This window comes from Melanerpes formicivorus, unplaced genomic scaffold (assembly GCF_026170545.1).
Source record: "Melanerpes formicivorus ecotype bairdi unplaced genomic scaffold, bMelFor1.0.p_v2 SCAF_50, whole genome shotgun sequence".
In the NCBI taxonomy this organism is placed as follows: Eukaryota; Metazoa; Chordata; class Aves; order Piciformes; family Picidae; genus Melanerpes; species Melanerpes formicivorus.
The window spans coordinates 909,301-936,692 of record NW_027142402.1 but is presented as its reverse complement, the minus strand read 5'-3'; the positions used below and the strand labels follow the sequence as shown (position 1 = coordinate 936,692).

At 61.4% G+C, this 27,392-nt stretch overlaps 1 protein-coding gene across 2 annotated transcripts; it reads left to right on the top strand.

Moving 5' to 3' along the window:
- The first annotated feature begins 379 nt into the window (after nt 1-379).
- FBXL4 (F-box and leucine rich repeat protein 4) lies at nt 380-26,945 on the top strand. Of its 2 annotated transcripts, none has more exons than XM_068160422.1 (9): nt 380-417; nt 3,772-3,906; nt 4,807-5,388; nt 8,408-8,753; nt 12,664-12,908; nt 16,691-16,904; nt 21,165-21,236; nt 22,304-22,616; nt 24,920-26,945. In XM_068160422.1, exons 3-9 carry the CDS (start codon nt 4,880-4,882, stop codon nt 25,081-25,083), a joined length of 1,863 nt encoding a protein of 620 aa, XP_068016523.1. In that variant the 5' UTR covers nt 380-417; nt 3,772-3,906; nt 4,807-4,879; the 3' UTR covers nt 25,084-26,945. The 2 variants fall into 2 exon arrangements, with proteins under 2 accessions (XP_068016523.1, XP_068016522.1); XM_068160421.1 differs by lacking the exon at nt 380-417 and adding an exon at nt 432-795.
- The last annotated feature ends 447 nt before the right edge of the window (nt 26,946-27,392 follow it).

The following is a 27,392-nucleotide window of genomic DNA, read 5'->3' as shown; positions in this document are numbered from 1 at the left end:
CAGAGGGAGGCGGGCAGTCGCCTCGCTGGGGGTGCACAGGGAGGCGGGCAGTCGCCTCGCTGGGGGTGCACAGGGAGGCGGGCAGTCCCCCCCGGCTGGGGGTGCACAGGGCGGCGGGCAGTCGCCTCGCTGGGGGTGCTCAGGGAGGCGGGCAGTCCCCTCGCTGGGGGTGCGCAGGGAGGCGGGCAGTCCCCCCCGGCTGGGGGTGCGCAGGGAGTTGGCAGCTGATGACCTCGGGGGGCTCTCCCAGCCCCACGCCTCCCCAAGTCCATCCCCGGCTGCCGGCAGCCACCCCCGCCCGCTCCCCCCACGCCGCGGCGAGCACGCGCGGCCGGCAGCCCCGCCCCCCGCGTCACTTCCGGCGGCGCCGGCGCGGGGGCAGCGGCGCGGCCCGGGCGGCTCCGCCCTCCGGACGGGGTAGGGTGGCGGCGGCGGCTCCGGGGCGCGGCCGGCGAGTGCCGGGCACCTTCCGTCCGCACCCCCGTCCCGGTGCGGAGCAGCCCGGCGCGTCTGCGGGGCCGGGAGGGACAGCCGGGGCCCGGGCAGCGCCGCGGCGGGACCGGCCGTGCCGCAGGGCCTGTGTGGAGAGCGGGGCGCCCCGGGGGAGCCGGGCTGCGGCCCCCCTGCTCCGCCCGCCCTCGGGCGCGCTGTGAGCCGCAGGGCCCCACGCGTGTCACCCCGCTGGCAGCCGGCTGCTGTCTGTCGCGGCAGGCTGCGGAGAGCGCGGCAGTGGCAGATAGCTCTGCAGCCGGTACCGCGGGGAGGCAGCCGGCCGCGAGGTGTCTGCACGGACAGGTAGCGCAACCCTGGAGCGAAAAGCGATCAGCCACGTGCTTGGATTGCCTGCTCAAAGCCGTAATGAGAGCGGGCTCGTTGGGAATGAACCCCTTGGCTCGAGGGGAGCTGGAGGGGCACTTGGTCAACATGAAGCCTCCTGCTGCTGGCTTGGGGCTTGGTGCAGTTGAGCCATCTCTAAAAGGAGCTGCCTGATGCTTAGTTGGGAAACCACTTCTGTTACCTGTGAAGGCAGCCTCCAGACGGCAGCTGGTCCTCAGCAGCATGCAGCAGGTGCCTGAGGAGCTCCTGCCTGCCTTCTACTGTGGTGCAGAGCCGTGCAGCACTGCTCCTAGCAGGAAGCAGCAGGCAGGCAGTGCAGGCCTGTGAAGCTCCTGGGGGGTTGCACATTCTGGTGCTCCTGACAGCAGTGTTTCAAGCAGCATTTTCATCCTGGGCTCGTTTCTTTCAGCCTGTAAACGTGCAAGCTGTAGCTGTAAGATAGCTGTGCTGGTAGTGCCAGGCCTGGAAGAAGCAGCAAGTGAGGCCTGGGTTTAAAGTCTGCTCTAAGAGCTTATTCATTTGTCATTAGTATTAGCTTCTCGTTTCAGCAAGTTAAGTGCAGCTGCTGGTATGATCTGGGTAATGAACAGCCAGAGATGCTAACCTGTGGTGCACACACTCAGGCTGTGATGTAAGGAGCCAGTCCTCCCCCTGTGCATTGCTGTACAGAGGTAATGAGGAGGTTCCCCATCTCCCATCTTGTGTCTGAGGCACAGATATTAAAGTGTGTTAATCTCCCTTCAGGGAGCACACAGCCTGTGGGCTTTGCCATTGCTCTGCTCTCTGTAGTGTGTCAGTGTTGCTCTTCCTTTTGCAGTCGAATGGACAGGAGACTCCTCCCAGCACCCCCAGGTGGGAGGATAGCAGAGCTGGTGTGAAAAAGGAGTTATTACCTTTCTGGCCTTAAAGTCCAGCCTGGTGTGCACAGGACCTTGCACCCCCAGCATGTGCTGCTCTGCAAGCAGTGCAAGCTTCTCTTTCACCCTGGCACTGCCAGGGGTGGCTCAGGGATGGAAGATGCTGTGTTGCTGGAAATGCCTGTGGGAAGAGGCAGGATGGCCTGGTGGGATCTGGTGCTTGTGAAGGCTTTTGGTGCCTCTTCCCCTGGAACCCAAACTCAATCAGAGAAGCATTAAGGGTGGAGGAGACCTGCAAGGTCATCGAGTCCAACCATTCCCCCAGCACCACTGGCACCTGGAGACACAGTTCAGTGGCTGTGATGGTGTTGGGCTGATGGTTGGACCTGATCTTGGAGGTCTTTTCCAGCCAAACCAGCTCTGGTTCTGTGATTCCAGGGCTGCCAGCAGGGAGTCTGAGGTTTCATGTCTCTTGGTCTGGCCTGTAAGTAAATCTGTCTGTTTAAGAGGGAAAGATGCAGGAGTCCCATGCTTCTCTTCACTTGCATCTTACACACAGCTGGAGGAGCAGTTTTCAGTTTGGGGCTGGAGGATTTTGTGTGCAAGGAGGAGAAATTGAGGCCTGTGTTGCCTTTTGTGGCTCCAGAGAGTGTCTGGGGGAAATGTGACAGGATTGGGGTTTGGCATGCCAGGAGAGCTTGAGTGGATCAAGCATACCAGCTTCTGTCAGGAGCAGCTCCTGCTGCTGCCAGCTCTGCCAGCAGGTGAAGCTGTGCAGGAAGAGCAGGACTGACCAAAAAGCTAATGATAGAAGCCAGAAAGTGGGAAGTGAACACTTGGTTAGCAGACTTTCTCCCTGCCAGGAGCAAGGGGGTCAAAGGGTGCAGCCTGTCCTTATCTCTCAGCACAGACACCTTCCTCTTGGCAGTGCTGAAGTGGAAGAGCTGTTTGAGCAGCAGTGTGTGGGCTTGTCTCAGGAGCCAGCCATCAGCCCAGGGCACACACCCAGCTTGTTCCCATTTCATTACTGACCCTGCTCTGTGGTGCCAGAGCCTCTCTGGAGCCTCACCTCTGCACACTTTCAGCAGGTGCTGGGTCTGCCAGGCAGTGTGAGACCCTGTCTGAGATGCATCCTCTGCAGTGGAGGAGTCTCCTCTGGTGGTTCAGTGACTGCCACAGTCTGTACCCTGTGCTGCACTAGCCAGCAGCCCCAGTTGTGTTTTGAGACATGCTCAGGCACGAGGGGAGGCCTCCCTCTCTACAGCTCCCTGAGAGGAGGCTGGAGCCAGGTGGGAGTGACAGGAGGAGAGGAAATAGCCTCAGGTTGTTCCAGGGGGTGTTTAGGTTGGACTTTAGACAAAACTTCTTCACTGAAAGGGCTCTCAAAGCCTGGCCCAGGCTGCCCAAGGGAGGTGGCTGAACCCCATCCCTGGAGGTGTTCCCAGGAGGCAGAGCTGTGGTGCTGAGGGACAAGGCTCAGCACCAGCCCTGGCAGAGTTAGGCAGAGGTTGGGCTGGGTGCTCTGAAAGGGCTGTCCCCACCTGAAGTGTTCTGTGATGCCATCCCTGGTTCAGCCTCCTCACAGGCTGTGGGCATCACTCCTTGCCCTCTCCTAGCCACGCTCACTGGAGACCAGTGTGTGAGGAGCAGCTCTGGCACTGGAAGCTGTGATCCTGGGGGGCCTGGTGCCCAAGCAGGGTGTGCACTGCTGGCAGCAGCCAGGAAGCACCCTGCAGGTTGTGTGGAGTGCTGGCAAATCTCACAGTGTCCATCACCCAGGTGTGGAGCAGCTGCTAGGTGTGGGGCAAGCATATGTAGGGGGATCTCCAGTAGCAGGGAAGGTGGCAGGGCCCTGCAGCTGGAAACACTTCCTTGCTGCTGTGAAGAGGCAGCTTCCCTCGAGAGGCTTCACTTCCTCTGCCTTTCTCTGGCTGTTAGCCTGCTTCTGGCCTCCTGGCCTCATTCCCTTAACTGCTGCTGGGGTCTGGGTGGGGTCTGGGTGGCCTGGCAGGGGCAGGGCTGGTGCAGCCTGTGTCATGCTCACTTGTAACTGAAGGCAATGTTTTTCTCTTATCAGGAGTAAAATCTTTCTCTGGGGATTGCTGCTGCCAGAGCTCGTTGAGGACTGACTTTGTTGCTTGGCTTGAAGGAAGATGGTGTGGTTAATGGATTGTGAGCATCCTCCAGGAGCCTGCTGACCCTTCCAGTCCTGGTGAGTGCTGCCATGGACAGCTCCAAAGGGTAAAGACACTGTTTGTGAGTCTCAGGCTCCAGTGGCTCAAGTTTCTGCTTCAAATGAACTGCTCAAAGCTGGCTTTCTCTTTCTCTCCCCCCCTCACCCCCCCCCTTACTAAAACCATTCACAATCTCTGGGGACAAAGCAGAGGAAGGGATGTGCTGGAGCAGCTGCCCAGCCTCTGGAGCAGCTCAGGTCCTGTTGGGCTGTTTCCTGCAGCACCTGGCTGGGTGCCTGAGCACTCAGTCTCAGTTGTAGCCCTAAGGATTTCAGAGCTATCCCATGGGGGATTCTAGCTTCAGATACCCTTACTGCAAGGCCCAGATTCCATTTAGTACCTGCTCTCATTTCCTTCTTTTCCCCTCTTCATGAACCCCTGGAGGGAGTGCTTGATGTGCTCCTCAGTCTTTGTGTTTGTCGAGGCACAGCGTGGGTTGGGTGGGAAGGGACCCTAAAGGTCAGCACCTCCCACAAGTCCAGGTTGCTCCAGGCCTGCACCTCCAGGGAGGGGCACCTCCAGGGAGGGGGCATCCACAGCCTGCCTGGGCAACCTGTTCAGTGTCTCTCTCCCTGTTAATCTCTTCCTGATCTCCAGCCTCAGGCTGCCCTCCTCAAGCGTCAGGCCGTTCCCCCTCGCCCTGCCCAGCAGGCTGCATTCCTGCAGAGTTTTCTCTCTTTGTTTTAAACACAGTAAATGGGAAGCCACAGTTGGTAGCTTCCAACTACTAATTGTTTCAAATCAAGTGTTTATTAATGTTTGAAGAGGGGAAATGGGAGCAGAAGTGATGTGAGTAGCAGTGCCTGGGGAGGCTGCTGGGGAGAGCCAGCAGTCTGCCTTCCAAGGAGCCCGTTGGTGACTCCTTCTCTCTTCATCAGCTCTTTGCAGCACACCACCAGCAGGGAGTGCAGCCCAGGAGGCTCCTGACCTCGTGCACCTTCCTGAGCACAGATGCCGGCGGTGTTTCCCATGTTAACAGCTCTGAGCATGTTCTACTACATGTGCCTGCGGCGCCGGGCCAGGACGGCCAGCAGGGGGGAGGTGAACAGCCGGCGGGCCATGGAGTCCAGCGCCAGGGCCCTGCCCCTCAACGTGGAGCTGGTTCAGTACGCCAAAGAGGTGCTGGACTTCAGCTCCCACTATGGCAGTGAGAACAGCATGTCCTACACCATGTGGAACCTGGCAGGCATCCCCAACGTCTACCCCAGCTCCGGGGACTTCACGCAGACGGCCGTGTTCCGCACCTACGGCACCTGGTGGGAGCGCTGCCCCAGCGCCCGCCGGCCCTTCCAGCGGACTCCTCCCTCCTTCTGCAGCCAGGACTACGTGGAGCTGGCCTTCGAGGAGCCGGTGTACCCCACTGCAGTGCATGTTCTGGAGACCTACCACCCTGGAGCTATAGTCAGGATCTTGGCCTGCTCTGCAAACCCTTACTCGCAGAACCCGCCGGCCGAAGTCAGGTACCTGAGGCCTTTGTTCTGCTCTGCTCTCCTGCCCGAGGGGCAGTGCTGCAGGCACTGCTGGGCCCAGGCTTCACTGCCTGCTCTGCCCCTGCTTTGTGCCTGACCCAGGAGCACCTTCTGCTTTCCTGCATGTTGTCAGCTGTGGTGACATGAGCCCCACAGTGCCAGGCTGGAGGGACCCCAAGGATCCCCTGCTCCAACCTCTCCAGGTGCCAGTGGAGCTGAAACGAGCTGGCCCAGCTCCCTGGCAAGCTGAGGCTTCCAACTGCTTCCCTTGGGAGATGATTCCAGTGTCCAGCTGTGCTCAGGGGGAACCTCCCCAGCAGTAACTTGGCCCCATCACCTCCTGTCCCTGCTGGGACTCCTTGTTAAAAGGGAGCCTCCCTCCTCCTGCTTTCCATACCAGCTTGAGAGCTGTGGATTCCTTCTGGTGGGAATTAGAGCAGGTCCTGGTAACAACTGCAGTTTGGAGCTGGCAGCTCTGAGCTGTTCTTTCTCCAGTAAGAAAAGGCTGAGGATCCCTGGCTGCTGTCACCCTGCTTCAAGTGGCCAGCAGCTCTTTCCTCCCGCTGGGTGCTTTGGGCTGTGTGTGTAGCAGTCAGCACTCTCACTGCCCACATGGAGCAGAGGCCAGAGCCAGAGGCACAGGGGGGTGGACAGAGGTGATGCCATTTGTCTGTTGGGCTGCTCAGAGGTGGTGAGCTGCACTTCATGGTCACACTTGCTCCATAAGCTAGGAGAGGCTGATTTCATCCTCTGGTTTCAAACCAGGAGAAGCTGCTTTGAGCCCCTTGGTTCCCTCACAGTAGGAACTCCTGCCATGAGCCTCTGGCTGGCAGCAGCCCCTTCCCCCATTCATCTCAGAGAGCCATAGAGCTGTTTCAGCTGGAAGAGACCTCAAGTCCAACCATCAGCCCACCCCCCCACTGCCATTAAACCATGTCCCCCAGTGCCATGGGCACACAGCTCCTGGGCACCCCCAGGCAGGGTGACTCCCCACCTCCCTGGCTTTCTCTTCAGTTTCATTTCAGGTCCTTCAGAAGTTTTCTAGGTGCTCTTCACAGCTCAGTTCTGGGTTGGGTTTGTAGCTGCAGAGCTCAGCTCAGTGTTTCTAGCTTAGCTGTGAGGTTGCTTTCTCTTTCTGGTGGTCTTGAGGCCTTCCTAGAGGCAGGAGCTGCAGGCAGAGGGGGTGGGCAGAGGAAGGGCTCTCTCTGCTCCCATGAGGAACTCACTGCATTCAGGCCATGCACTTCCAGGTGGGAATGTGGAGCTCTGCTTGCTGGCAGCCAAGGCAGGGATCACAGTGATAGGAAAGACTTCAGCACATCCTGCTTTCTGCTGGAGGGAAGTGGAAGCAGAAAGGCAGTGGACTGGCTGCAGGATGTTGTGAGGCTCTTGTCTGTGGAGACTCCCAGATGGTTCTCTCCCTCTGCCTTTTGTTCCCTCAGCTGAGGATACCAACAGTGCTGATAGCATCAGCACCCTGGGCTGTGATGAGGGCCCTCCAGGGCTGCCTCTCACCGTAGTGTGACACAGCTCCAGCTGTGGCCATCTGCAGCCTTGCTTGTGACTGGTTCTGACAGCTTCAGGGAAGCAGCTTCCTCTTGCCCAGGAAGGCCTCAGGCTGCCACAGAGGCATGGAGCCTGCCTTCAGGGGCAGTCCTGTAGGGGCAGCCCAGAGAGAGCTCTTCTGGACAGGCTCTTACTTGCTCCCTCTTCTGCCACTGTAAGTGCTCTGAGCATTCCCAGAGTCCTCTCCACTCCCTCTGGTAGCTCAGAAGCTGAGTCTGAAAGCAGGGAGGAAAGTCTGCTGTGTACTCCCCAGTCCTGGCTGGGAGCTGTGCTTGGCAGCTTCACCTGAGTGGCTCTGGGGTTGCTTTCAGGATCAGCCTGCTCACAGCTGTGCACTCCCCAGCTTAGAGAGTGATGGAGTGGGCTGGGCTGGAAGGGAGCTCCAGAGCTCAGCCAGTCCACCCCCTGCACTCAGCAGGGACATCCTCCCCTGGAGCAGCCTGCTCACAGCCTTGTCCAGCCTCACTCCAGGCATGGGGCCTCAGCCACCCCCCTGGGCAGCCTGCTGCAGTGCTCCAGCAGCCTCCTGGGGCAGAGCTTGCTCCTCACATCCCATCTCAGCCTGCTCTGCTCTCAGCTCAGAGGTGCAGAGCATTGCCTGGCTGGGAGCAGGTGGGACACACTGCAGCCACCTCTCAGCATCAGAGCTGTTGCAGAGTGTGGAATCTCAGCAGGGCTGTGGCCACATTCCCTGAGTCTCCTCTGCTCTCCTTGGTGGTCTGCCTCCAAGTTTCCCTTGAGGCACAGCCATGAGCTCCTTGGGCCAAGGGCATTTGCCTTTGGGTGCTCAAGTGGCACCCAGAGCTTGATTCCCTCTCCACACCCATCTCAGTTTCACAGTGCAGGGCCTCTCAGCAGCCTGCAGGCAAAGGGTAACCTGCTCTCACTGGACAGCCAGCTGATTCCTCCTCCTCTGAGCCACTTCTCCAAAGAATCTCTCCTGAGAGCTGTTTTCCCCAGCCTGCTCAGGCAGCAGCTCAGCCAGTAGAGAGCTTAGGTCAGCACAAAATGAAAGAAGCATTAACTGTGTTGCCCCCTGACAGCAGCCTTGCAAGCACGTAGCTCAGCCTGGAGATCACCAGGTGGGATTTTCCCCTTGGTGCTGAGGGAGAGCCAGTGGCAGGTTTGGTATTTAGCTGTAGCAGAGAGGGAGGGGAGGCCTTGGCAGCAGGAACCTGAGCAGGAGGAGCTGCTGGCTGCCTGCAGGAGGTGGAGAGGAATCTAATGGGAGAAGCAGTCCATTAGAGCTAGAAAAACTTGAGTTCAAGTCCATTTTCTTCAGGCCAGCAGGGGAAATGCTGCAGGTGTGCTGCCTCTGGCACCCCTGCCTGGCAGAGCCTGAGACCTGCCTGGGCTGGCTCAGCTAGGAAGGGACCTCAGAGCTCCTCAGCAACCTCAGCAGCTGCTGTAGCCATGCCTTGTGTGTGCCATGTGTGTCTGACAGGTGGGAAGTCCTGTGGTCAGAGGCACCCAGCAAGGTGAGCAGTCCCCAGGCTCGGCAGTTCACCCCTTGCATCAAGCAGATCAACTTCCCTACCAACCTGATCAGGCTGGAGGTGAACAGCTCCCTGCTGGACTACTACACAGAGCTGGATGCAGTCATCCTGCACGGGGTGAAGGAGAGACCTGTGCTCTCTCTGAAGGCCTCCATGGCTGATATGAATGACCTGGATGAAGAGGAGGAGGAGGAGAAGTGTGGCTGTGACGTGGACCCCCTGGGCCAGCAGCTCAGCCTGGTCACCCTCAGGGAGTGGCCAACTAATGGATACTTTGACAAGCTGCCTTATGAGGTAAGAGGCAGTGTGTGCCCTGGGTGTGCCTGCAGCTGCAGGGGTGCTGCACAGCCCCAGCCTGGGCTCTCCCACCCTGAGCCCCTTGCATGCTGTTCAGGCTGCAGTGAGCCCTGGGCTGGCTCTGCCCATTCCCAGCCCCAGCTGCAGGGGTGCTGCACAGCCCCAGCTGCAGGGGTGCTGCACAGCCCCAGCCTGGGCTCTCCCACCCTGAGCCCCTTGCATGCTGTTCAGGCTGCAGTGAGCCCTGGGCTGGCTCTGCCCATTCCCAGCCCCAGCTGCAGGCTGCAGGGGTGCTGCACAGCCCCAGCTGCAGGGGTGCTGCACAGCCCCAGCCTGGGCTCTCCCACCCTGAGCCCCTTGCATGCTGTTCAGGCTGCAGTGAGCCCTGGGCTGGCTCTGCCCATTCCCAGCCCCAGCTGCAGGCTGCACTTCTGCCTCTCAGGGGTCTCCCACTCACACAGCTTCTGCAGCAGCTCTCCTGGGAGTTCCTACTTGCCCTGAACTTCTGGCAGCCTTCCACTCCCAGCCCTCACCCCTGGGGGAGAGTGTTTATGAAGGAGGTGTGCAAGGCTCAGCTCAAGGTGTTTAGGTGGAAATGGTTTGTGATGTGCTAGGAGTTGCTGTGCTGTGCCCTCCTACCAAGCCCCACAGCTCTGTCCTTGAAGCTTTCTTGTTCTATCAAATAGGCTTCTGGCAGCTGAGCTCTGAGGCATGTCCCAGCTCAGGCAGCCTGGGGGCTGGGCTTGTGTGCACTCCTGGCTTAGCCCAGGAGGCAGCTGTGCAGCAGTGACTCCCTGCAGAGAGCCTGGCAGCAGGGCACTCACACTGCCCAGGGGCAGTGCAGCTCAGGGCTCTCTCTCCTGAGTGGCTGCAGAGGCTGTGTGCAGGGAGGACCTTCTCAGGGGGCTGTAGCTGTGTGCTGGGAGCCCCAGTGGGAGGAAGGATGAGACACAGCCATTGTCTGCCCCTCTCCTGAAGTGCACTGAGGTTGGGGCTGTGCCTGGGCTTGGCCTGAGCCAGCTGCAGGCCCTTGCCCTGGGGCTTGTTGAGCCTCCTGCAGCTGGCACTGGCACTCTTCCCAGGCCTGGCAGCATCCTAACTGAGGTTTGCAAGCAGCATTCTTGGAGTGCCCATGGACAGGCTGTGGCACAGCCCAGCATCTCACACACTCATTATGGTGTCAAGTTGTGCTTCCTGCTGGGACACACAGACACCAGAGGCAGACAGACAGCAGACTCCAGCCTGCCAGGGATTAATGGCTGTTAGCCTGAAGGTTGGGAACCTCTTATCTGTGTCTAATCAGAAGCCAGAAGCAAAGGACTTCAGAGCTCAGTGTCGCTGGGGGGGTGCAGGAGGCTGGCTTTGTTTCACTCTGGATGGGATGAAGCAGCAGGATCTCAGCACACAGTGAGGGAAGGTTACTGTTCCTGACTGAGGCACTCCTGTGGGAAGAGATTTCCTCCCAGGTGTGGCAGGCTGCAGCAGCCTGGGTGCTGGGAAGCACTCTCTGAAGTCAGCAGCTGGTGCCAAGGCACACTGAGGCATTGCTGGCCCAGGGACACCTCTCAACCAGACTCAGCTGCTCAAGGCCTCATCCAGCCTGGCCTTGAACACCCCCAGGCAGGAGGCAGCCACAGCCTCCTGGGCAGCCTGTGCCAGGGTCTCACCTCCCTCCTACTGAAGAACTTCTTCCTCAGCTCCAGCCTGACCCTGCTCTGCCTCAGCTTCAACCATTGCCCCTGGGCCTGGCTCCAGTCTCCCTCAGGAAGTCTCTCTGCAGCCTTCCTGCAGCATCCCTTCAGGTCCTGGCAGGCAGCTCTGAGCTTCCCCTGGAGCCTTCTCCTCTGCAGGCTGAACACCCCCAGCTCCCTCAGCCTGTTCTCACAGCAGAGGTTCTCCAGCCCTTGGAGCATCTTTGTGGCCTCCTCTGGACTCTCTCCAGCAGCTCTGAGTCCTTCTCCTGCTGGGGACACAGACCTGGAGGCAGGACTGGAGATGTGGTCTGAGCAGAGCAGAGCCCAGGGGCAGGATCCCCTCTGCTGCCCTGCTGGTGGTGCAGCCAGCCCCCAGCTGCCTGCTGGCTGCATGCTCCTCTATTCCCAAGCCCTTCTTTCTCTGCTGCTTGCTGCCCTGCTGGAACACCTCACTGAGCCTCTCCAGCCAGCTGAGGTGAGAGTCCCAGGCACCTGCAGAGACAGCCTGGAGTGCTTGCAGAGGGGGGAGGAGGGGAGCTGGGGGGGCTGGATGGAAGTAAGCAGTGAGTGCTGCACTGGGGTGGAGTGAGGCTGAAGGTGTGGGGACACTGGGGCATGGCAGAGCTGTTCCCTGTGCCCTGCAGACCTGCTGCCATCCTAGACCAAGTGCAGAGGAGGCAGAGGGGCATGGCAGCTGAGTGTGCTGCTGAGCAGCAGTGCAGGGGAGCAGGGGCTGTGCAGGGGAGCAGGAGCTGTGCAGGGGAGCAGGGGCTGTGCAGGGGAGCAGGGGCTGTGCAGGGGAGCAGGGACTGTGCAGGGGAGCAGGGACTGTGCAGGGGAGCAGGGGCTGTGCAGGGGAGCAGGGGCTGAGCAGGGGAGCAGGAGCTGAGCAGGGGAGCAGGGGCTGTGCAGGGGAGCAGGGGCTGTGCAGGGGAGCAGGAGCTGAGCAGGGGAGCAGGGGCTGTGCAGGGGAGCAGGAGCTGAGCAGGGGAGCAGGGGCTGTGCAGGGGAGCAGGGGCTGTGCAGGGGAGCAGGAGCTGAGCAGGGGAGCAGGGGCTGAGCAGGGGAGCAGGGGCTGAGCAGGGGAGCAGGGGCTGAGCAGGGGAGCAGGGGCTGTGCAGGGGAGCAGGGGCTGTGCAGGGGAGCAGGGGCTGAGCAGCAGTGCAGGAGCTGTGCAGGGGAGCAGGGGCTGAGCAGGGGAGCAGGGGCTGTGCAGGGGAGCAGGAGCTGAGCAGGGGAGCAGGGGCTGTGCAGGGGAGCAGGGGCTGTGCAGGGGAGCAGGGGCTGAGCAGGGGAGCAGGGGCTGAGCAGGGGAGCAGGGGCTGAGCAGGGGAGCAGGGGCTGAGCAGGGGAGCAGGGGCTGAGCAGGGGAGCAGGGGCTGAGCAGGGGAGCAGGGGCTGAGCAGGGGAGCAGGGGCTGAGCAGGGGAGCAGGGGCTGAGCAGGGGAGCAGGGGCTGTGCAGGGGAGCAGGGACTGTGCAGGGGAGCAGGGGCTGTGCAGGGGAGCAGGGGCTGTGCAGGGGAGCAGGGGCTGAGCAGGGGAGCAGGGACTGTGCAGGGGAGCAGGGGCTGTGCAGGGGAGCAGGGGCTGAGCAGGGGAGCAGGGGCTGTGCAGGGGAGCAGGGGCTGTGCAGGGGAGCAGGGGCTGTGCAGGGGAGCAGGGGCTGTGCAGGGGAGCAGGGGCTGAGCAGCAGTGCAGGAGCTGTGCAGGGGAGCAGGGGCTGAGCAGGGGAGCAGGGGCTGTGCAGGGGAGCAGGGGCTGAGCAGCAGTGCAGGAGCTGTGCAGGGGAGCAGGGGCTGTGCAGGGGAGCAGGGGCTGTGCAGGAGCTGTGCAGGGGAGCAGGAGCTGAGCAGGGGCTGTGCAGGGGAGCAGGGGCTGAGCAGGGGCTGAGCAGCAGTGCAGGAGCTGTGCAGGGGAGCAGGGGCCCGGTGCTGCCCCAGCAGGGCTGCTCAGACTCCCAGCTGGGAAGCTTCCTGCCACTGCCTGCATGCTCTGCCTGCTCCCTTCCTGGGGAAGCTGTTGCCAGGGGGAGAGGCAGTGCAGGGCTGCTTAATAGTTAATCAATGAGTTGCTTGAGAAGCTCCTTTTGAGCAAAAGGACTTCAGTCCCCTTTGAAGTGAGCTCTGCCCTCAGTGCTCTGCACTCTCTGCAGCCCCAGTGCTTTGTGACCAGCTGTGACTTTCCCCCCTCCCTCCCCCCTGTTTCAATGCAGCTGATCCAGTTGATTCTGAGTCACCTCACAGTGCCTGACCTGTGTAGACTGGCCCAGACTTGTAAGCTGCTGTATCAGCATTGCTGTGACCCTCTGCAGTACCTCCACCTCAGTCTGCAACCCTACTGGGCCAGGATCAATGACTCCTCTCTGGAGCACCTCCAGTCCCGCTGCACGCTGCTCCAGTGGCTGAACCTCTCCTGGACTGGCAACAGGGGAGCCATCTCTGTGGCTGGATTCAGCAGGTCAGTGCTACCCTACAGAATGTCTTGCCAAGCTGTGTGCAGAGCTGCTGCTGCCCAGGAGCCTCACTCGTCCTGGGAGGCCTCACCAGAAGGCAGAAAGGGCTTTGGCTTGCTGTCCAGGGGGGCTGTAGGGAAAACAAAGCAAGCAGGGCAAGGCCAGGGGGGTGAGGCTTTGAGCAGCTGGCCCAGAGGCTCCCCCCTGGCAGGGGGTGGAACTGGATGGTCTGCAAGGTTCCTTCCATCCCAAACCACTGTAGGAACCTGTGGTCTCTGGTCCTGAGCTCGAGGAGCTCAGCCCTGTGCCCTGCTGCCTCCACACAGCACCTCCTGGGGAGCTCAGGTCCGTCCTTCTGCACCTCCCAGGACCCTCAGGCCCTTTTCCCTGCCCTTCCAGTACCAGCCAAGAGCCCTCTGCTCATTCTGGTAGGCCAAGGAGGCAGAGCTGAGTTTGGTGCTGCATGGGGGAGAGCCATCCCTGCTGAGCTTGGGCTCCCTGTGAGCTGCAGCATTCGGGGCTGAGGAGGCCAGCCTCGCTCGAGGGCTCTGCAGGCCTGCAGTGCTTGCCCTCTGCTGCCTAGCTCTTGGCTCTGGCCTTTGGAAGTGCAGAGGAGCTGCAGCTTCGTGGCAGTGGGGTTTAATTTCCCTGATTTGGGGGTTTTGGTCATGCAGCACTGCTGAAAATTCTCTGGAGCCTTGAGGGAAATGAATATTCAAATGCAGAGGCTGCTACACTTCACAGCTCTGCCATGCCCACCTCCAGTCCTGCCTCCAGGCCTGGTGTCCCCAGCAGCAGGGCACAGAGCTGCTGCAGAGAGGCCAGAGGAGGCCACAAGGATGCTCCCAGGGCTGGAGCAGCTCTGCTGGGAGCACAGGCTGAGGGAGCTGGGGGACAGGAGAAGGCTCCAGGGGCACCTCAGAGCTGCTGCCAGGACCTGAAGGGATCCTGCAGGAAGGCTGCAGAGAGACTTTTGCTGAGGGGGTCTGGAGCCAGGCCCAGGGGGAAGGGTGTGGAGCTGAGGGACAGCAGGGCTGGCACCACAGGATGGCAGGGAGTGGGCACTCCCTCTGGGCCCAGACCCCACACAGGAGGCAGCCCTGACCCTGGCAGCTCCCCTCAGGACCTCCCTGCAGGTCTGGGGTGTTTCAAATGCTGCTCTTGCTCAAAGGCTCTGTTGGCAAATCCCTTCCCAAACTGTTTCCTCTGTCATTTCCTGATGCCAGCCTCCAAGCAGCAGCTTGTGTGAATTTCTGCTGCTTTGCAAGCTGCTGGTGCTGGAACCTGATGATCTTAAAGGTCTTTCCTTGTGGAACCCTTCTGTGGTGGTGTGAGAGGGTTCATGGGAAGGGAGAGCTGCAGCCAAGAGGCTTTCCTGCCCAAGTGTATCAAGCAGGACATTTTTGAGGGAGTGATTCAAAGCAGGGGCTGCAGCAAAGACTGTGTTACCTTGAGGAGAGAATGCTGCAGGCAGCTGAACATCCTGAGGCACAGCTGAAGGTGTTGTAACTTATTGATAACTCCTGCTCCTTGGGGCTGGCAGTGAGGGGCACCAGTCCTGCAGCTCAGCATGGAATGCAAACTGACTCAGCTTGAACCAGAAGGGTAGGGGGAAGGTGGAAGACAGGGGGGGATCTGAGCAGCCCCCCAGGCCTGGAGTGCAAGGTGACAGGGAATAAGGAAGTCTCTGCCAGCAAGCATTGCATAGGCAGCACTGGCAGTGGGGCTGTGGAGAAGCTCTTGGTGCCAGGGCAGCAGCAGTGTGGGAGGCTGCAACCTAGACAGGGAGGGGGAGGCAGCTTGGCTGCAGGGGCACTGGGGAAGGGCCCCAAGCTTCACCCAGCTGAAGGCTGGAGGCAGTCAGAAGCCAAGCTCTGCATGCAGTGCTTGTGTCTCTGGCAGCAGCTTACTCATGCATTCATGGAGTGGGTGGGGTTGGAAAGGACCTTCCAGATCAGTTCCAGCCCCCTGCCACGGGCAGGGACACCTCCCACCAGCCCAGGCTGCTCCAGAGCTCATCCAGCCTGGCCTTCAACACCTCTGGGGGGGACAGCCACAGCCTCCCTGGGCAGCCTGTGCCACCACTGCTCTGCTCAGTGTTCTCTGTCCTCTGCTGCCTGGGGGCTTCCTCACCTTCCTGCTGCTGTTCTCCTTACTGCATGCCTGTCCTGCACCCTGCTGCAGGTCCCTCTCTCCTCCTTCTCTTTGTGTGTGGTCTCCTAAGCAGCCTCTTCCAAGAAGCCCTGAGCTGCAGTGCTTGGTGCTGCCTCTGGACTGGCTCTGGCTCTGTTCCAGGTGTAATGAGCTACTGACTCCTCAGGCTGGTGAGCTTGGAGCTGCCCAGGTCCTCCAGGGTTAACCATTTCCCTGACCTGCTGATGGAGGCTTTTCTAGGAGCAGAGGGTTGATCTCTGCCAACATCTGGAGCAGGCAAAGCCTGTGGAGTGAGCTGGCAGTTCACCCAACAGCTGCTGTGGCAGTGGAGTCCTTGCTGGAACACTGAGCTGGGAGCAGACCCAGAGGCAGAGGTGTCAGTGGTGATGGGCATGGGGTGATGGAGCACATCCCCCTCAGCCCATTCCTCTGCTCTGCAGGGCTGCCTAAGTGCTGCTCAGCAGCCAGTCCAGAGGGCTCTGCTCTGCTTCTCCCTTGCCAGTCTGCAGTAGCAGCTGAAGGTGTGTCAGCCCCTGGTGTCTGTGGCTGGGGATTGTCCCTGCAGCTCTGACCCTGCCATAGGAAGGCTGCTGCCAGTCTGGGAGAGCTCCCTGCATCCAGTGTGGGAGCAGCAGAGAGGTGCAGGGGGGTGACAGCTCTGATCCTGCAGTAAAACAGATCCCAAAGAGAAGCTGCAGAGCTCAGCATCCTGGAAGAGCAGATTTGAAGGCCATGCCTGGCAGAGCCCCTGGGGCTCTGGGGCTCATGTCTCCCTTCCATGTCTCAGAGCCTCTCTTGCTTTGCATAGGCTCAGAGAAGTGTTGGCTGCTAGGCACCTCTGAAGGTTGTCTACTCCAGGCTCCCACTTGAAGTGCCAGTGTCCCCAGCACTAGATCAGCTCAGTCAAGGTTTCAGGTGACTCTTGGAAACCTCCAGGGATGGAGAGGCCACCCTGGGATCTCCTTTCCCTCCTGTGTGGCACAGGATCTGCTCAGTCAAGCCAGGGCCACGTAGTGAGAGGAGTAAGGAAGAGTGATGCTGAGTGGAAGTGGGACCTGAGGAGTCAGAAGTGAGAGCAGAAGGTTTGAAACTCCTGCAAGGTGGACTTCCAAGTCCTGTGCTGCTGTCATTGAGGAATGTCACCTCCAAGGTGTCTGCGTTGGGCAGCAGCAGCTCTTTCATCCTCAGCTGCAGCAGAGGCAAAGCCTCGGAAGGCTGCTCCCTGTTCAGCCCTGTGCAAGCAGCAGCCTGAGCTGCAGTGGGCCTGGCAGAACCCAAAGCAGCTTTGTCTGCAGGAGCAGGGAGCTGCTGGGGGCCCCATTCTGGGAGAGACTCGAGGCCAGGCTCGATGGGGGCAGAGTCCCAGGGTGCCAGGCTGGGAAGCCCCCAGGGCCCATCTGCTCCACCCTCTCCAGGTGACGGTGGGGTTGGAGCGAGCTGGCCCAGCCCCCGGCAAGCTGAGGCTGCAGGCTGCCCGGTGCTTCCCCTGGGAGCTGCTGCCCAGTCCGACTGCTCTGCTGGGGGGGCTCTGCCTGCTGGGGGGGTGGTGCTGTTCCCCGGCCCTGCAGGTGCTCCGGGCTCCCAGCGCCCCCTGCCGCCCGCTCACCCCGGGGCCGGCCCGGGGCTTTTGCAGGTTCCTGAGGGTCTGCGGCTCCGAGCTCGTACGCCTGGAGCTGTCCTGCGGCCACTTCCTCAACGAAACCTGCCTGGAGGTCATCACTGAGATGTGCCCAAACCTGCAGGAGCTGAACCTCTCCTCCTGCGACAAGATTCCGCCGCAGGCCTTCGGCCACATCGCCAAAGCCGGCAGCCTGCGGCGCCTGGTGCTGTACCGCACCAAGGTGGAGGTAGGCAGCGGGGCTGGCTTGGGCACCCGGCCTGCTGGGGGGTCCTGCCTCTCATGGGGGGCTGGCACCTCGGTGAGCCAGGCTGGGAGAGGGGTCCCTGCCTGGCATGGGGGGCTGGCACCTCGGTGAGCCAGGCTGGCAGAGGGGTCCCTGCCTGTCATGGGGGGCTGGCACCTCGGTGAGCCAGGCTGGCAGAGGCCTTGGGCACCCGGGCTGCTGGGGGGGTCCTGCCTCTCATGGGGGCTGGCACTAGATGAGCTCTAAGGCTGGCAGAGGCCTTGGGCACCCGGGCTGCTGGGGGGGTCCTGCCTGGCATGGGGGGCTGGCACCTCGGTGAGCCAGGCTGGCAGAGGCCTTGGGCACCCGGGCTGCTGGGGGGGTCCTGCCTCTCATGGGGGCTGGCACTAGATGAGCTCTAAGGCTGGCTGAGGCCTTGGGCACCCGGGCTGCTGGGGGCGTCCCTGCCCGTCATGGGGGGCTGGCACCTCGGTGAGCCAGGCTGGGAGAGGCCTTGGGCACCCGGGCTGCTGGGGGGGTCCTGCCTCTCATGGGGGGCTGGCACCTCGGTGAGCCAGGCTGGCAGAGGCCTTGGGCACCCTGGGCTGCTGGGGGGGTCCCTGCCCATCACAGGGGGCTGGCACTGGATGAGCTCTAAGGCTGGCTGAGGCCTTGGGCACCCTGGGCTGCTGGGGGGGTCCTGCCTCTCATGGGGGGCTGGCACTGGATGAGCTCTAAGGCTGGCAGAGGCCTTGGGCACCCTGGGCTGGTGGGGGGGTCCCTGCCCATCACAGGGGGCTGGCACTGGATGAGCTCTAAGGCTGGCTGAGGCCTTGGGCACCCTGGGCTGCTGGGGGAGTCCCTGCCTGCCACAGGGGGCTGGCACTGGATGAGCTCTAAGGCTGGCTGAGGCCTTGGGCAGCTGAGTCCCACTGAGAGCTGCCCCTGCCCACAGCAGGAGGTTGGGGCAGGTGAGCTCTGGGGTCCCTTCCAGCCTGAGCCCTTCCAGGCCTCTCTGGTTATTGCAAGTTTTCATTCCTCAAGGCTGCTCAGTTGTGGCTGTGCCCTGCTCTGAGAGCTGATCTCAGCACTTCATTGTCTTGCTCCTCTCAACCCCAGCCCCCTCTTGTAGCTGGGGGCTTTGTCCTGGTGGGCTTGGCACGGGTTTGGTGCCCATGCCACGGTGCTAGTGACTGGTTGCTCCCTCAGTGTTCACAGCAGCCCTGAAGCCCTTGCTGGCATGGTGCATTTGAAGACTGCAGAGAACAAAGGGGCAGTGTTGTGTGCAGTCATTGGCAGTGCACATCTTGCTGCTTGGGCTGTGAATATTATCTGGCTTTAATGCTCAGCAGGAAGCGTGCCAGCCATCTAGAGGGTGCAGCAGGGACCAGGGCCACAGTTACCACAGGGGAGAACTTGACAGGCTCCTTACTGCCAGGCTTTCTGTTTCATGGGGCATGGAGCTCTGGGTGGAGTGTGGAGGAAAGAAGGGTTAGAGGCTGGTTAGCCATGGAAGCTACAAACTGAGCTGCAGGGTGAATCAAAGTGCAGTGGACAGAGGGCTTTGTTTTGCACACAGTTCAAAGCAGCTGCTGCAGGGAGGAATTCCATCTCTGATACCTTTGACCAAGGGGAAATGTGGAACTTGGGCAGCTGTAGGGGAGGGCATTTGGAAGCTGGGCAGCTGTGAGGGCACTGCAGAAGCTGGGGGACACTGGAGCTTGGGCAGCTGTGAGGGCACTGCAGAAGCTGGGGGACACTGGAGCTTGGGCAGCTGTGAGGGCACTGCAGAAGCTGGGGGACACTGGAGCTTGGGCAGCTGTGAGGGCACTGCAGAAGCTGGGGGACACTGGAACTTGGGCAGCTGTGAGGGCACTGCAGAAGCTGGGGGACACTGGAGCTTGGGCAGCTGTAGGGGAGGGCAGTGGCAATGTTAGCTGCCCAGAAGACTCTGAGCAGTGGATGTGACAGCTCTCCTGTCCCTGGGGCAATGAAGGAGTTAATGCTGCCAGGAAAGGCTCTCCAGAGGGCTCAGCAGTAACCTGTGGTGGGTCATGCTATACTTGTGAGAGCTGTTGTCTGAGGGCTTTCAGCTTGGATGGAATTTCACTGGCTTGGGTACAAATCTCTAGGATTAAGAGGAGAAGGGAAAGCCTCTGTCTAGAAAGTGAGTTCTTGGAAGGAGGTTGAGCTGGTGATGAGGAGTTGAGCAGTGCAGGGCTTGATGGTGCTGCCTGATCCCATGTCAGGCTCATGGGGCTGAGCTGGGTTGGTTGAGCTTGGAATGTGAGGGGGGTGGGGAATGAAGGTGTAAAGCAGATTTGCAGACAGGAGGGAGGACATAACCTGACCAGATGAGGCAGCCCCAACAAGAGTAATTGAGTTAGCTGCTGACTGTTGCTTGGCTGAATTCATTCAGTAATTGCTCTGCCCCTGGGGCCCAGGCCCTGCTGAGTCCCTGGCACTGCCAGGCAGCTGTGGGGAACAGAAAGGTGCCCCTGGGCCTCCTGCATCCCAGCTTGCAAACTGCACTGTGCCCATCTGTGAGGAGGGAAGGCTGTGCTTGGTGAAAGGCTGCCTCTGCACTGGGGGTCCATTTCCAGGGGCTCTGCTGGAAGGCCTCCTCCTCAGTCCTGTGAGAGAGCAGCAGGCACAGAGCCAGAGCCTACCTCTGGTGCAGGGAAAACTCCAAACTCTTGGTGCCTTTGACTTGACTCTGCTTGCCTGAGGAAGTGAAGTTGGACTCTCTGCAGGCTCAAGCTCACTGATCCAGAATTCAGCTGACCTCCTGGGTCCTCTTGCACAGCACTCTTGGCAGCAGAAGTCTCTCCTGAGTTCCAGCTGCAGGGCTGGGTGACTGTCTTCCTCCACTCCTGTGCTGTGAGTCAGAGCTGAGCTGTGCAGAGGTGGCTGGAAGCAGACAGGCTCCTGCAGTGCTGCTTCTGGCTGGCTGCCTGTGGATGCTGGGAGCTGCCCTTCTCCACAGCTACCTTTATGGCCCTTGCCACCTGCACTCTCAGCTGGCTGAGGCCCAGCTGGGCTGGCACCTAGGGGGTGCTCTTCTTTGGCACATGCAAACCCCAGCTCAGCTGCAGCAGGACAGACACTGCCTCTGCAAGACATCTGCTCTGGGGGGGTGGGCACCTGTGTGCCCCAGAGGAGGAGCTGGCACAGTGAGTGCAGGCAGCACTTGCTTGCTCTTGGCTTGGCCTGGCTGGTGCTGGTCCTGCCCAGCTGCCTTCTGTTGCATCCCCAGCGCTGCTTGCTTGCTGGGTCTGAAGCAGTTGTGTCATACTTCAGGGTTTCTAGGTTGTAAAAAGCTGTTTGACAGTGTGGGCCCAGTGCACATCCAGCCAGGAAGGAGTGACTGAAATCAGAGAGGATGTAAGGAAGGTGCTCTGAGGGATGCCTCCCAGCTCCTGCTCAAGCTGCCAAAGGCAGCTCAGTCAGCTCCTCGAGCCAGCTCTGAGCAGGAGCCTTGCTCCCTGTTCCACCCTCTCTGAAGGAGCCCTGGAAGGGATCTCACATCCTGGGGCTTGCTCACTCTTGCACTCTGTGCCAGTGAAGGAAATAATTGCTGATGCCCAGCCTGGATTTGTGCCTGGGACTGGCCTGACCCAGCTGCAGGCCCTTGGACCCCTCGAACCCCAGGCAGTTTTTGCTCCTCCAGCCTGTCAAGGTCCTGCTGCATGGCATCCCTGCCCAGGCTCAGGCTGAGCAGACTGGGCAGGTTAGGTGGCAGGGAGATGCCTTCACAGCACTCACTGTGTCTCAGTGCCCATGCTGGCAGGGACAGGTGCCCAGTGGCTGTCAGCATCCCTGGCAGCCCAGGAGCCGCTCTGACATTCAAGCCAGCAGCTCGCTGCTGCTGCACAGCTCTGTTGGCAGCTCCAGCAGCCTGCAGCTGAGGAGGGGATGTCACAGCCTCTGCTCCTCTGCTCTGCCACCAGCCCTCTGTGGCCCTGGGCTGGCCTTGCCTGCTGTTTGAACTTGCAGCAGCTGTGCTGTGGGAGGTGAGTGGCTGGGTCACGGGTGGGGAGGGCGGCGCAGGAGCCCGGCCGCAGGCGGCTCTGGGAGGCTCAGCGGTGCTGGAAGCCAATCAATGGGCACAGCACCCAGGGACTCATTAAGTGGTGGTTGTGGTGTCTGCAGCAGAGTTGTGAGCTGGCTTGCAGGAAGAGGGGTGACAGCCTTTAATGTCTAATTGACCTCCTCTCTTTGTCTCACCTCCATATCTGCTCCTGATGCGTTCCCCCGTGGCAGCAAACAGCCCTGCTCAGCATTCTCAACTTCTGCTCGGAGCTGCAGCACCTCAGCCTGGGCAGCTGTGTCATGGTGAGTGCCTGCAGCTCCTGGGGTACTGGGGGGTGTCTGTGTGCCAGGCTTTTGCTCAGCCTCTCTCTGTTGCACAGGGCTGTGTGGAAGGCCAGGCTGGTGCTCTGCTCCAAGTGCAGCTTAGTTGTGTGCCCGAGGGCCACGGAGCAGTTCAGTGAGCCTGAAACAGCTTGTGGCCTCCTCAGAGTGTCCTGGGCTCACAGAATGGCTTGGAAAGGACCTCCAGTTCCACCCCCCTGCCATGCCCAGGCTGCTCAAGGCCTCATCCAGCCTGGCCTTGAACACTCCAGGCAGGAGGCAGCCACAGCCTCCCTGGGCAGCCTGTGCCAGAGTCTCCCCACCCTCACTGGGAGGAGTTTCTTCCTCCTCTCCAGCCTCAATCCATTCCCTCTTGTTCTGTCACTACAAGCCCTTGTAAAAAGTCCCTCCCTGGCTTGCTTGTAGCCACCCTCAGGTACTGGAAGGCTGCCCTGAGCTCTCCCTGGAGCCTTCTCCATCACCCATCAGGGAGGCTTAGCTGACTTCTCAAGCACCAAGTGACAGAGCAGAGCTGGCTCAGCCCTCCCTGCTCTCGCTCTCAGAGGCAGCAGAGGCAGCAGTGTGGCTGTGGGTTTCCTACAGCCCTTGCCCTCTGCTTTTGGAGAGTGGATTTCATTCCTTCTGCCCACCTGGTGGGACCCTGCTGCAGTGCCTTTGGCTTGCCCGAGGTAAGCATCGAGGCCTCCATGAGGAGGTGCTCAGCTGGCCAGCCCAGAAGGGCAGTGGGCACACTCTGAGCCTGCAGGTGCCTGTGGTCACCGCTGCAGCTCCAGTCACCTTGTAAAGCGAGGTGCAAGCAACTTCCCAAGCCAAGGAAGTCTTCCCTGCCCTTCCCCAGGCGCTGGGTGAGGCATGGGCGCGAAGCCCCTCAGCCGGGGGGGTCGGGAGGGTTTCGGGTAGGAGGAGGCCTGCCTGTGCTGCAGAGCCCTTCGGAGAGGAGAGACGCTCAGAGCAGCTCCGCGGCGTCAGCCAGCCCCGGGGGTGCCTGCAGGGGGCGCCGCCTGGCAGAGCTCTTCCCTGCCTTGCAGATCGAGGACTACGACCTGGTGGCGAGCATGATGGGGGCCAAGAGCAAAAAGCTGCGCAGCCTGGACCTGTGGCGCTGCAAGAACATCACGGAGAGCGGCATCGCCGAGCTGGCGGCGGGCTGCCAGCTGCTGGAGGAGCTGGACCTGGGCTGGTGCCCCACGCTGCAGAGCAGCACCGGCTGCTTCGCCACGCTGGCGCGCCGGCTGCCCAACCTGCGCAAGCTCTTCCTCACCGCCAACCGCTCCGTCTGCGACAGCGACATCGAGGAGCTGGCCGCCGGCTGCGCGCACCTGCGCCAGCTCGACATCCTGGGTAAGGCGGGGCGGCGCTGGCCCCGCCCGGCCCCGGCCCCTGCTTCGCACTGCCCCGCCTCGCCCCGCCCGGCCCCAGCCCCTGCTTTGCACTGCCCCGCCTCGCCCCGCCCAGCCCCGGCCCCTGCTTTGCACTGCCCCGCCTCGCCCCGCCCGGCCCTGGCCCCTGCTTTGCACTGCCTCGCCCTGCCTCGCCCCGCCCAGCCCTGGCCCCTGCTTTGCCCTGCCCTGCCTCGCCCCGCCTGGCCCCGGCCCCTGCTTTGCACTGCCCTGCCTCGCCCCGCCCAGCCCTGGCCCCTGCTTTGCACTGCCCCGCCTCGCCCCGCCCGGCCCTGGCCCCTGCTTCGCACTGCCCCGCCTTGCCCCGCCCGGCCCTGGCCCCTGCTTTGCACTGCCTCGCCCTGCCTCGCCCCGCCCAGCCCTGGCCCCTGCTTTGCCCTGCCCTGCCTCGCCCCGCCTGGCCCCGGCCCCTGCTTTGCACTGCCCTGCCTCGCCCCGCCCAGCCCTGGCCCCTGCTTTGCACTGCCCCGCCTCGCCCCGCCCGGCCCTGGCCCCTGCTTTGCCCTGCCCTGCCTCGCCCCGCCCGGCCCTGGCCCCTGCTTTGCCCTGCCCCGCCTCGCCCCGCCCGGACCTGGCCCCTGCCTCGCCCCACCCGGCCCTGGCCCCTGCTTTGCACTGCCTCACCTCGCCCCGCCTCACCTCGCCCCGCCCGGCCCTGGCCCCTGCTTTGCACTGCCTCACCTCGCCCCACCCGGCCCTGGCCCCTGCTTTGCACTGCCTCACCTCGCCCCGCCTCACCCCGCCCAGCCCTGGCCCCGCCCCGCCTCACCTCGCCCTGCCCCGCCTCACCTCGCCCCACCTCACCCCCCTGCCCCACCCTGCCTCGCCCCCTCGCCTCTCCCCTTGCCTCTCCCAGCTCTCCTGACAGGGCCCACAAGAAGGCCAGGGAGGGACTTGTTGCAAGGGCTTGCAGTGGTGAGGGGCAATGGGTTGAAGCTGGGGGAGGGCAGATGGAGGCTGGAGATGAGGAACAGATTCTGTCCAGTGAGGCTGGGGAGAGCCTGGCACAGGCTGCCCAGGGAGGCTGTGGCTGTCCCCTCCCTGGAGGTGTTCAAGGCCAGGCTGGGTGAGGCCTCGAGCAGCCTGGGCTGTGGGAGGTGTCCCTGCCCTTGGAACTGGACGATCCTGAGGGTCCCTTCCACCCCAACTCATTCTCTGAAGGGATGAAAGTTGCCTTCTGCCCAGCATGGGCCAGGAGGATGAAGAGACTCCAAGTGAGCTGCCCCTAGCACAGGCTGCCAGACTTGTGCCTGTGCCCCTGCAGCTCTGTGTGCCTGAGCACTCTGGTTTGTGGCTGCAGCACCAAGGGCACATTGCCCTCTCCAGAGATGAGGAGTTCCCAAAGGACAGAGAGAATGAAGCCTTTCATAAACACAGCTGTTCTGCTGGCCACCCACTGCCAGGCCTTTCTGTTCCAGTGCCATTCTGCCTGCCCACAGGGGCCTGACCTTTCCACTTCTCCAGGGGCTGCCCCCTGAATGGTTTGGCTGTGTCAAGCCTACAAACCAGTTGTGACTCCTGCTGCCTCTCTGCCAGCTCTGGAGGTTTGCTGCTCCCCTGCCTTTGCTTTGGAATTCACTTTGGACTTGGGTTTGCCATCCTGCTGCTGTGCTTGTGGAAGAGGGGTTGGGTCCCCAGCTGCTTGCTGCTGTTCCTATCAGGCTTGTGGGGACAGGATGAGAGGGAAAGGACTGAAGCTTGAGGAGAGCAGACTGAGGCTGGAGATGAGGAAGAAATTGTTGGCAGTGAGGGTGGGGAGACTCTGGCACAGGCTGCCCAGGAGGCTGTGGCTGTCCCCTGCCTGGAGGTGCTCAGGGCCAGCTGGTTTGGCTTGGAAGGGACCTTCAGAATCACCCAGCTCCAGCCCCCTGCCATGGGCAGGGACCCCTCCACCAGCCCAGGTTGCTCAAGGCCTCATCCAGCCTGGCCTGGAACACCTCCAGGCAGGAGGCAGCCACAGCCTCCCTGGGCAGCCTGTGCCAGAGTCTCCCCACCCTGGTAGTAAGGAACTTCTTCCTCAGCTCCAGCCTACCCCTGCTCTCCCTCAGCTTCAAGCCCTTCCCCCCTGGCCTGTCTCCAGACACCCTCAGGAGAAGTCTCTCTGCAGCCTTCCTGCAGGAGCCCTTCAGGAACTCTGAACTGCTCTAAGCTGAGGCTGTGTCACAGCAGCACTTTCTTCCCTGCCACTGGAGCTTCCCAGAGTTGTGAGCAGCCTCACAGTTTGTTGTTTGTGTCTCTGGGCAGGGACCAGGATGGTGAGCCCTGCAGCCCTGAGGAAGCTGCTGGAGTCCTGCAAAGACCTTTCCCTGCTGGACGTGTCCTTCTGCTCCCAGATTGATAACAGAGTGGTGCTGGAGCTCAATGCCAACTTCCCCAACGTCTTCATCAAGAAGAGCTTCACCCAGTGACTCCCCAGCTGCTGCTCTGGAAGGCCCTGGCCAGAGCTGTGGCCTGGGAGCTCTGAGGGGTGCACTCTGGAGGGGCTTTAAAGAAGAATATCTTGGGAGGAGGAGATGAGTGCCCTCTGGAATGGTGGCAAACAGCAGCTCTGACCCCAGAGGGGAAAGCACAGTTCAGTGGCTTGGGCACTCCTGAGTGCTGCTGCTGTGGCTGAGTTGCTGTGCCCTGTGCTCACTGCTGCTGGCAAGCAGCAGCCTGCTGTGTGGCTGCAGGGAGGAGGCCCTGAGGGACATCCTGCCCAGGCAGGGGTGGGTTGGCTGAGGCCCTGAGCAGCCTGGGCTGGTGGGAGGTGTCCATGCCCATGGCAGGGGGGTGGAAGTGGGTGAGAAGCTTGGGCAGCAGGTCAGTGAGGGGATTCTGCCCCTCTGCTCTGGTGAGACCTCACCTGCAGTGCTGTGCTCAGCTCTGGGGCCTCCAGCACGAGAGGGACATGGAGCTGCTGGGGCAGGCCCAAGATGATCAGAGGGCTGGAGAGCCTGCCCTGTGGGCACAGGCTGAAGGAGCTGGGCCAGCAGATCCACGGCTAGGCATGGCCCCAGCCAGCTTTGTGCAGTGGAGCAGCAGTGGCTGGGGACCAAGGGCAGTGTGATCTGGGCATGGTTCATCACCAAGCCCGGGGGGGTGCAGGCTTGTTTGCAGGTGATTGCTCCCAGAGCCAGTGGTGCTTGGACCTGGTGCTCTTAGAGGGACTCTGCTTCTGTGGCTTGATGGCCAGGGTGCTGCTGGGCTGGTGTTGCACTGGGTGCTGTTGGAGGGCTTTCCCAGCCTTAGTGGTGCTGTTGCACTCTGGCACTGTTCAGCCTCTGGAGAAGGACAATGTTGATGGGCAGGCTCTAGCTGCTGCTCCTGTTGGCACTCCCTTGGATGAGGGTTTCCTCTGCTTGGGAGCCACTGCTGGGCACAGTTGCTGTGTCCAGCTCCAGCAGACTCCTACCTCTTGACCACTGCTGGTGAATCTGGAGCAAGAAGTGCAGCCTCTCATTGGATCCTGGCTCCACTCTTGTCCTCAGGGCACTTGGACCTGCTGGGGCAAGAAGAGAAAGCTCTGTCTGGCAGGAGTCCATCCCTGCACCCAGGCAGAGAAGAGGCAGCAGAGAGCCAGTGGCTGCTGGAGGCTGTGGGGCTGGCTGAGGGTCTGATGGTCTCTGTGGCTCCAGGCCTGGCACAGAGCAGCTGCAGAGCACTGATGGGATTGCACAGGAAGATCCTTGTGTCCCCTGCAGGTTTTGCACTGTTCCAGAGGTGCTGGGGAGCCCCAGATCCAGAGGAGGGGATGCAGAGCTGGAGCCTTGCTGTGGCACCATGGAATTTCCAGCTAGGTTCTGCCACCCCAGCTTTTGTTCTGACTCCTTTTGTTCCCCCAGCAACCTGGGCACTGGCAGAGACCTGCAGGTTGAGTACACCTGGGGGATTCTCCCCCCTGCCAGGCAGCAGCCTGGTGGTGCTGTGTGAGACCTCCCTTCTTCCACTCACCTCTGGGCTGATTTCTTTCCCTGGGAGCTCTGAACTGGCTTCTGTAGGCTGGTTGTTGTTTCTCTTTTGACTGTAACTGGCTGTTGGACATCACTGCTCTGGCTCTGGGGGAGCACAGGGTCAGGCTGGGGCAGTTTACAGCTGTTGTGGTTGTGAGACTCCACTTCTCAGGGTGCAGCTGCATTGATCTGCTTGCTTTCTTTGCTGTTCTTAGAGATCCTGCTTGCTTTTCCCTGTGAGCAGAGCAGGGGGGGGGTGCCAGCCACTGTGCCTTTCAGCTGGTCACTGACAGCAGCTTCATCTCTCCAGAGGATCAAATAAATGTTTGTTGCAGTCATGGCTGAGTGGAGGATTTCCTTCCCTGCTGCTTCCTGGGGGGCACCATGGGGGTTGGAGCTGGCACGTTGTTCCTGGAGCATTCATTCACTTCCCTCTCTGTTGTGCCTCCTGTTGGAAACTGTGGCCTTGCCTCTTCCCACCTGGAAGGTGACTTGAGGGTCACCCTCAGTGCCAGCAGGCAGGGGGGTGGGGGGTTCCTCTCCAGCTGGTGGGCTCAGCACTGGTACTGGGGTGTCAGTGGCTCTGCTTGCTCCCTGCCTTCTTCTCACTCCAGAGCTGTGAAGGGCCCTGCTGGGACAGGCCTAGCCTGGAAGGGATGTGAGGAGTGAAGATCTCCTGCATGTTGTGCTCCCCTTGTCTAAAGAAGGAAATGAAACCCTCTCAGCTCTTTGGGAGCTGCCTGCCTTTCCTTGGCTACTGAGGAATCCTGGAATCCTGGAATTGT

Bases quoted from the DNA above. Each gene is read 5' to 3' on its own strand.
- FBXL4 (XM_068160422.1), top strand. From the start codon at position 4,880: ATGCCGGCGGTGTTTCCCATGTTAACAGCTCTGAGCATGTTCTACTAC. The intron at 8,754-12,663 runs GTAAGAGGCAGT...GTTTCAATGCAG, and splicing joins TTGACAAGCTGCCTTATGAG to CTGATCCAGTTGATTCTGAG. The intron at 22,617-24,919 runs GTAAGGCGGGGC...GTCTCTGGGCAG, and splicing joins GCGCCAGCTCGACATCCTGG to GGACCAGGATGGTGAGCCCT.